Source organism: Acartia tonsa, chromosome 5 (genome assembly GCF_053477335.1).
Source record: "Acartia tonsa isolate MP-2025a chromosome 5, ASM5347733v1, whole genome shotgun sequence".
Lineage (NCBI taxonomy): Eukaryota > Metazoa > Arthropoda > Copepoda > Calanoida > Acartiidae > Acartia > Acartia tonsa.
The window spans coordinates 49,100,834-49,110,356 of NC_137264.1; the positions used below are offsets into that span (position 1 = coordinate 49,100,834).

Consider the following 9,523-nt stretch of genomic DNA (forward strand, 5'->3'; position numbering starts at 1 on the left):
CTTCTCCTGTGCTTTTGAAGATATTGGAACAAAATCTTTTTTGATGGGTCAGTAATAAATATTTGCGAGAAATGCAAAAAAAAAATTTTTTTGTTGGCGGCGTAAAACGGCGGCGGACGGCGGGAGCGGCGGTCCCGCCGCCGTTTTCTTAATTCAAATATTTTTTACTTAACAACCTAAAAAGATTTTGTTTCAATATCTTCAAAATCACAGGAGAAGTACTGTATTTAAGATATACCTTGATATACGAGAATTTGAAAAAAATGACTAAGTCCCCCCGCAGGGCTGCTTGTAAGGGGAAAAATTTTTGAAAAAAATAACATGGTCTCAAATGATTCCAAATTGCCTAATTCGGCGAGAAATGCAAAAAAAAAAAAATTTTTGGTGGCGGCGGAAAACGGCGGCGGGCGGCGGGAGCGGCGGTCCCGCCGCCGTTTTTTTTGAAAGATACCTCTAGTTGGGGTAATTACTGACCCAGCCCAAAAGATTTTATCCAATTATCTCTAAAACTAAGGGAGTAGCACCCAAAATAAAATTGCTGGTATGTCGTGGCACGAGTCACCACATTTTACCCCCCCCCCTTTACTTGCCATAGAATCATATTTTGAATAGTTTTCAAAAACTATTTAATAAATAGATTTTTCTAATTAAGATTTGATGATTTTTTTTTATTTTAGCCCTGTTATTGGCTGATGAATGCTTTCTTAGAATATACAAGTACAGGTAAACAATTTAGACATAAATATTTAGAAAATAGCATTGAACCATCTTAGGACCTTCGTGTTCCTAATCCTACCCTCCATTTCAGAGAAATTTTACTTCAGCAAAAACCTTTAAAATGTTATTGGTTTGCCATCCATCAATTTGATAGGAAAAAAATGTGTCAATTTAGATTTTGGGTGGCTCTTCTACCTTCCAATTAAAAATAGTTCCAAATCACCATAGGACTAAACAAACAGGGTAGCTTTCCTGAAAGGTATAACACATTTTTTAATTAGTTATTAAAACGGCCTGAATTGATTTTTCTTTCAATTGCATTGCTAATTCAGCAATTCATACTAATGACATTATTCAATAACTTATGATTAAAAATTATATGTCTTTGCTATGCATATTTGCAAAGCGTTTTCTAATGCGCAAAAAGTAGCTAAAAATGAGAAAGTTTATTCTAAATGGCAATGGCAATATGCGCTGTACTAGTGATTTTCGATTCTGAAGATAAATTTTCTAGTATGGCTTTGAAACTTACCTATTAATACCCGGTTCTGGACCAGAATGAAAAAACAGGTTTCGTATCGTATTAAAGACAATTTTGTAACGTATGTTAAAAAAGTGATGAAACTAATACCAGTTTTGTATTCCCCGTTTTTAGCCACCTCCGGGTTAACAAAATTGGTTAATTTCTCATTGTATTATCCGTGGAAAGTTGTCACTAATATAAAAAGAAAATATTTTTAGGTCATATTCCGAAAATAATACGTAGTTCAGCTTCCTCCCCAATCAAACCAAAGGAGATTCTACCACGAAGAGTTGACAAAAATAAACTACACAGATATTCAAAGGTAAACCAGAACTATCTTTAGCCAAACTTTTCGGGTATAGCCAGGGGTGTATATTCTGCACAAGATTTATTTTTTTTCCCCTGCTACAAAAATTTTTTTTAGTTTTTTCTCACCAAGAAGGGGGGGAAATGGAAAAATATTTAAAGAACTCTATATTTTATTTATTTTATCCCTCCTACCACACCTTTTTTTTTTTTTTTCACCAAGGAGGGGGGGGGAATGGAAAAAATGTTTTCAGTTTTCTTAATTTTTACATTTTTTTCCCCTCCAACCACTTATTTTTTATCCCCCCCCCCCCCCCTGAGCAGGGGATCCCATGTAGAATATACACCCCTGGGTATAGTTCCTATCGTGGCATAGCCTCTTAAGGGGCGTTTCGTCATATTTTATAGTAGCCTTTGATGGGTTATTTTAGGTTAGTTGTTTGCCCTGTAGGGGTAGGCAATTGGCCTCGTAGGGTTAGAGCCCCCCGCAGGGGCTAGAAATATGAGAAAATCTACTGTGAAAATACGACGAAATGCCCCTTTTCTATAACTAAGTTATGTCCGTGTAAGTCTGTCCGACCTTTGTTGACTGACAACGAAATCCATTACAGAGAGAGAAAGGGCATTTGCAGTGAATTTCATGCACCGAATTCTTTTATTTTTTGCTTAAGCTTTGGATACTTAAAATTAAATCTTGATTTGCTTAAAACCAAGTAGCCCAGCCAGAAAGTCGAGTTACTATCGAGCTACAATCGCTTGCGATGTCGTAGAGTAATCTTGCGCGAGTTTTACGATATCGCAAAATAATCGCCCTATTCACATCGACGATATCATACGATAAATGGTCGATAAGGTCCTTACAGCTGCGCGATACACCCACGAAATCTTAAGCGAAATTGTAATGCTCGTAAGCGATATCATGCCAAAATCGTGAATAAAAAGTACATTTAAAAAATATTTAACATCATGTATTTTTTTTGTAACAATTTTATGTAATTAAGAATAAATTTTATACTATGCAGCATACAGAGAGAGAGAGAGAGTGAGAGAGAAACCTGGTGCAGAGAGAGAACATTCTCTGTGACTTTCCTCTTTATATGTACTCTCTATTGTTTTCATTGAAATTTGTTAGAGTATATGAGGTTTCATTACAAAATAGCAATGATTTAAAGAATATTAAGACACACATTTAAACATGTTGCCATTTAGAAAAAAAAACTTTTTAAAAATACTTTTATTTGTAATATCAAACATAAACACAATTTTAGTTATCTTTTTAAAATTTATTTTGTTTGACAACAGAAAAAATGAAATATTTTTTTAAAAATAATGTGAAATTCTAGCGGCCAATTTATAAACTATATTTTTCACAGAATGATGTTGATTATATGCAGGGCGACCACTGCATACTATATATACTATTTATACTATATAGGATGAATTTGGATACTATATCATACTATATGACCAAAATTTACTATATATACTATATAATATTACATTTATATAACAAAAAACTAATATTGTCAGTTTTGTGACAACGCCTATTAAGGAGCGTTTTGTCTTATTTTCACAGTAGGTTTTCTCCTATTTCTAGCCCCTGCGGGGGGCTCAAAAGATACTGTGATACGACTAAAATGCATAAAGATGAAGAAAATCCTTTAAAATATATTTTTGTTTGTGATTATGATATAAATATCAGTTATTTTTCATAGAGTTAACTTAAGGGTGAGGGGTAAGTTTCACCACTTTCGCTTACTCAGTGATTATTAGGCTAGGTATTAATGTGAGACTATAGGGTATTTGGGACAAAAATTTACTTTTGGGTAGTAGTTCACTTATATTCAATATTTTTTTGGGTAAGTTTCCAGGTTCAGGTAGGAAAAAGGTGGTTTTTGGACAGGTAAAAAAATTGTAAAAATTCAATTTTTTATTTTTGATGAGTTGGAGGTCAACCTATAAAACAGAATATGCATCTTTTAGGATGTTATTAACATATCTGAAAAAAATTGAAAATTAGCCCTTAGGGTCAAGCCCTGCAGGCCTCCAGGTCCATTCTGGACAAGTAAACAATCAAATTTCTTATTTTAAGAGTTAGAGGTCAACTTATAAAACAGAATATGTATTTTTTTGGGATCTTATTAACATATCTGAAGAAAATATATAAATCGGCCTCCTAGTTCAGGTCCTGCAGGCCTTTAGGTCTACTCTGAACAGGTAAACAATCAAATTTCTTATATGAAGAGTTAGAGGTCTATTTATATAACATAATATGCATGAGGGGGGGAAGTTTTGACACATTTGCGTAAACAGGGAGCATAGGCTTTATCTTTGGACTGAGAGGATAGGTTATTAGGGATAAAATCATTCTTATATGATGAATTTTCCCAAGTTTTAAGATTTTTTGGATAGGCCTCCAGTTTCCGGAGCTCCAGGCCTCCAGGTCCTCTCTGTACAGGTAAAAATAAAAAAAAAATTTTTTTTGAAGAGTTAGAAGTCAACTTATAAAACAAAATTTGCATTTTTTTCTTCAAATATGTGAATAACATTCAAAAATATGCATATTTTGTTTCATAGGTTGACTTCTAACTCTTAAAAAAAAATTTATTTTTTTAATTTTTACCTGTACAGAGAGGACCTGGAGGCTGGAGCTCCGGAACCTGGAGGCCTATCCAAAAAATCTTAAAACTTGGGAAAATTCATCATATAAGAATGATTTTATCCCTAATAACCTATCCTCTCAGTCCAAAGATAAAGCCTATGCTCCCTGTTTACGCAAATGTGTCAAAACTTCCCCCCCCCCACAAGGGGGGGGGGGAGTTCTGACACATTTGCGTAAACCTGGTATTTTGGCTTTATCTTTGGACTGAGAGGATAGGTTATTAAAGATAAAATCATTCTTATATGATGAATTTTCCCAAGTTTTAAGATTTTTTGGATAGGCCTCCAGGATCCGGAGCTCCAGGCCTCCAGGTGGTCTCTGTACAGGTAAAAATGAAAAAAAAAAACTTTTAGAGGTCAACTTATAAAACAAAATATGCTTCTTTTTTAATGTTATTCACATATTTGAAGAAAAAAAAACATGCAATTTTTTTTCATATGCTGACCTCTAACTCTACAGAGACCACCTGGAGGCCTGGAGCTCCGGAACCTGGAGGCCTATCCAAAAAATCTTAAAACTTGGGAAAATTTTAAATTTTTTACCCGTCCAGAGTGGACATGGAGGCCTACAGGACCAGAACTTGGAGGCCGATTTTAATTTTTTCTTCAGATATGTTAATAGCATTCAAAAAGATGCATAGGTATTCTGTTTTATTAGTTGGCCTCTAACTCTTCAAATAAAAAAATATCTATAACCTGTCCAGAGTGGACCTGGAGGCCTGCAAGACCAGAACTTGGTGGACTATTTTAATTTTTTCTTCATTTATGTTAATAACATCCAAAAAGATGCATATTTTGTTTTATAAGTTGATCTCTAACTCTTCAAACAGAAATCTAAATTTTTTTACCTTTCCAGGTAGCCTGCAGCACCTGAACCTGAGACCTACCCAAAAAATGATTAAATATATGTAAAATACTAACCAAAAGTAAACCTTTATCCTAAATAACCTATAATCTCACATTGATACCTTGCCTAATAATCACAGAGTAAACCCCTTATATGTGAAATTGCTTTGATAATAGCTATGCTTTGAGTTATTATTGATGATGTATGTATATTGTATATACTATGTATTAATAAATAATTCTAAGTCCGATACTATATCATACTATATGAGTTTTAAAAAATATACTATACCTATATACTATATGGATTAAAAAAATATACTATAAAAATACTATATTTTTTTGGTTTCGGAGTGGTCGCCCTGTATATGTTGGTTGTGTGTCTGTTTGTAAGTGTGTGTTAACACACGTAAAATGCTATTGTTTACGATTTCTTAGGCAAATCGTGGTTGCCGCGATTTTTACTACAAATTCGATTTTTTTCGATATGTAGTATTGGCGATAAAATACTACATATCGGATGCGAGTTTCCTTACGACGTTTCTGGCTGGGTAGTGTTCTACTCTACCAATAGTTTTAATTGTTATAAGGTGTAATTCTTCGTACATTGGCTCATCATTTAATCTAACCTTCTATTAATGTCTATGTTGTAACAGTTTTATTTGCTTTACTATAGTAAATTATATCCTAACTAGCGGCTTCGCCCCTAGCCTCTAGGGGCTTTGCCCCAAGAGGTTTGATCAAACCAATTTTTCGTATTTTAGATTTAAAAGAAAATTTTTAAAATTTTTTTTTTTTCATTTTTTGGGGGGTTAGGGGTGTCCCCCCCCCCCCCTCCCCAAGAAAATAGTTATAAAACTTCCCAGGAACTATAAGAAGCTACCCTGTAAAGGAGAACCCGATCGCTTCAGCGGTTAGCGAGATCCTTTGCTACAAACAAACAGACAAACAAACACACAAACAGACAGACATCGTTCTACTTTGTATTATAGATTATTATTTTCAGGTTCTTGATTCTAACATAGGAAATGTTTATTCTACAGTTGCACTTCCCTCTTGTAGCAAGGAATTTATTTAACAAACTTTATTTAATCATAAAATATCTGTTGTTGGCAAAATTTTTAGTAATTCCCTTTAAAAATGCCTGAACGTAATTGGTAAACCTTTAAGTATAATAATTTTTTTGAGGAGGCGGATGTGCCACTTTTTAAAACCTAAAGTAAAACGTGCATGATCTCAGCCCATACAAGAGTTACAGCTCTGAAATTCGGCACAGCAGTTGTTTTGATGAGAACAATATGGAACTGTGAAGAAATGGCGGCGGAATTAGACAGTTCTCAATCATCTGAGAAAATTTTTTTTTTCTCATAACATTTCCCTTATATTTTCACGTGACACTTGTAATATTTCAAACATGTCAATATTAAAAAAATTCCAAGTGTAAAATCTTATACAAGTGTCAAGTGAAAATAGAAGCGAAATTGTTATGAAAAAAAAATTTCGGCGGGAGCGGCGGTTCCGCCGTCGTTTCTTCACAGTTCCATATTGTTCCACAAAAGCAACTGCTGTGCCGAATTTTAGAGCTGTAACTCTTTTATGGGCTAGGATCATGCACGTTTTACTTTTGGTTTTAAAAGTGGCACATCCGCCTCCCCTCTTTTTATTTAAAACGGGGAAACTAATAGCAAGGTACTGCCTTAATAAGTAAGCAACAATGGCCAATATAACGATACCCCAATCCACACATTTTACTCCATTAACACTAACCAATAAATTGACGACAAAATTTCCCTCCTCATATAAATTAATATTATTTACTTATTTTGAATCAATTTAAACAACATAGGTAGTTTGACAGAATTGTTAAATTAAAACTCAAAACAGTTGACCTTCCTCGTGGCGGATCCTCTAAATACAACAGCTTCCAGCAGCCTCTATAAACTACAGCGGCTGGTACAGGAACGGGATTACTTAACAGCTAAATACTTGAAATTAAAAGCGGCTTCGAAAACTAAATATAAGGCCTATAATAGTTCAAACTTAAAAACAGCATAAAAAGCTTACCTATCAAAAGTTGCAGTCGTTTTTGAGATCTTACTAAACAAATATACTATGATTGTTTGGACATAAGTTTTCATGAGTAGAATTTCACAACGAGAGAGTTTTAATCAGGTTTTCATAGAATCTATCTTTATTACCTAATTAGCTCAGTCTCAGAGTATTGCAGATTAAGTCATCGTAATCAATTGCAATTTTTAAGGAGAAGCTTTCAATAAAGAAAATAATAAGAAAAGGTGTATTTATAAATTTTGGTATCAGCTGTTTTGTATGACCAACGTGAGCATGTGCAGGACCTTGGAGGGCCAGCAGGCAGCTCAAACACTCTCCAGGAAATCAGAACTCTGGCCAAGGTTAAGGATAATATGGCTGTTGCTGCGTCCTATGACGATGAGGTAAATAATGATAGAATTATTATATAAAAGACTTACTTTGTGCAAAAATAAATGAAATTAATCCTATTTCTTTTATTTATCTGCATTTTTATGAGTTCAAACGATATTTTTTTATTCTGTTTAATAATTTAGATGGACTGGTTAGGGGCTTTTGACAGTAAAGAAGATACTGACCCGCGCCTTTGGTCTTTCTTTGTTCTTGTGTGTATTCTAGTCCTGCTTATTATTCTTTACAGGTAAGTTTTATGGTCATTGTAATTAGGACTGTTCTTAGGTTTATTTGACTCTCTGTCATTCAAAGATTGAATAAGATAATATTATCTTATTCAATCTTTTTGCACATTGATTTTGCGCAATTTTTTTTTAAATCATTGCAATTTACTCTATTTTTATACATATTTGGGACTCGCTAGCTGCCCAATTTTAGGCCGGCTTGTAGCTGCTTTGGATTTTCAATTTGGAAGTGGCTGATCTAAGCATATCTTCATCAGCTTTGGTCGCATTATTAAACTTTTTTTCTAAAAAATGGAACTGCTTTTTAAAAATTAAGATGTGTTAATATTCAATATTATTATTTTATTTATTCACGTCGCCATTGATTAAGTAAACATTAAGATATTCGATTTTGAGTTGCTAAGTTTAATATTTGAAAACATAACACCAAGGACTGTTTTAAATGGATAATACGATTCTATAATTGTATATTCAGGTTTTGTTCCTGGACCCACGGATACAGATATTTCTGGAGAACTAAAATTGGACACAAAGTTTATGCATATATGGAGCCTCAAATAACTTAAACAGAAACAAATCACGTACAATTACCATTGTAGAGAAGCTTCTCTATAATTAGGTTATATGTTCTTATTTCTGTCTGTTATGTAAGTTAGTTAGTAATGATGAATTAACTTGCCCTCTTGTTTTTACGACACACTTAAACACAGACATCCACACATTACTAAATATTACTAAGTAACAGTTTACTGTTCTTTCTTTAGGTTGTTGTAATATTGTTAAAACTGCGCTACTTTGAACACAATTAATTGGTTTGTTTGTTATATATAAATTTTCAAAACTACTCAATTTCTTCCTCTAAAATAAAATACTGTTTTGTTATTAGAAGCGTAGCTACTCAACAACTAGGTAGGAGATATGTCATTGGATGTATCGAGTATCACATTGGGTGATTGTTTTTACAGTGCTACAAAAATTTACCTTACTGTCCTAATATTTTTTCTAATGAAAGTGGTTTTGTTATTGCTGCGCTTCTTAGACAAATTGATTTAATCGTAGATCATGATGATAGTTATTTATAATAGAATCGTATTTTAGACAACTTTCCACGGATAGTAAAACTAAAAGTTTTGGAATAAATTCCAATTTTGTTAGGACCGAAGGTTTGGGCTAACAAATTTTATTAATATTTTGATTTTATTATTCGTAGAAAATTGTTTTTGATACGATATGATACATGATTTTAGTATGGCTTAGAACCGGTTCTAATCCATTGGATATCAATCGGTTTCGAAGCAATACTGGAATATTACATATAATATTTTCTTTGATATGATATTTTAGTCAGACGTTTGTCTTTTCATTTTCTTAAATTATAATTTTTAGCTATAATATTTCATTAATTATTTTATCAAAAGTCATTCCTAATAATTGTTAGGTAATTTATTTAATGAATTAAAATCATACTATATTGAACGCATAAGGTAAAAATAGAAGAAAGAAAAAATAATTTAATTCAATTGGATATAATAATTCTGGATGAGTCTTAAATACGAATGCTTCTCACTGGGTTTCGTTACATTTAAAGGCTGTTAACGGCTAAACATGCTACTTGTTATCAGAATTATTAGGCTCTCAATGAAACATGACTACAAGATCACAGGCGTTTCATGTAAGAATTAGTTGACTATTTATCCATCCATCCAGAAAATATTACCAGTTTTTAAGTTCTTTAAAGTTAGATGTTGGCATCTTTATTAATTTAAACTTTTTTTTGTCCTAG

At 33.0% G+C, this 9,523-nt stretch overlaps 1 protein-coding gene across 10 annotated transcripts in view; it reads left to right on the plus strand.

The window, feature by feature from the left end:
- The window catches only part of S1P (membrane-bound transcription factor site-1 protease), a 43,191-nt gene that overhangs the window by 32,459 nt on the left and 1,209 nt on the right, over nucleotides 1–9,523 (plus strand). For 3 of the 10 annotated variants that reach the window (XM_080162003.1, XM_080162012.1, XM_080162011.1), the window contains 7 exons: nucleotides 678–723; nucleotides 1,459–1,562; nucleotides 6,060–6,117; nucleotides 6,936–7,009; nucleotides 7,402–7,506; nucleotides 7,639–7,742; nucleotides 8,216–8,327. In XM_080162003.1, the coding sequence (XP_080018129.1) occupies nucleotides 678–723; nucleotides 1,459–1,562; nucleotides 6,060–6,117; nucleotides 6,936–7,009; nucleotides 7,402–7,506; nucleotides 7,639–7,742; nucleotides 8,216–8,306 (582 nt within the window). In that variant the 3' untranslated portion in view covers nucleotides 8,307–8,327. Of the gene's footprint in view, nucleotides 1–677; nucleotides 724–1,458; nucleotides 1,563–6,059; nucleotides 6,118–6,935; nucleotides 7,010–7,401; nucleotides 7,507–7,638; nucleotides 7,743–8,215; nucleotides 8,328–8,504; nucleotides 9,232–9,523 lie in introns of those variants that run through there. The other 7 variants (XM_080162006.1, XM_080162009.1, XR_013880001.1 and 4 more) reach the window with 6 other exon arrangements.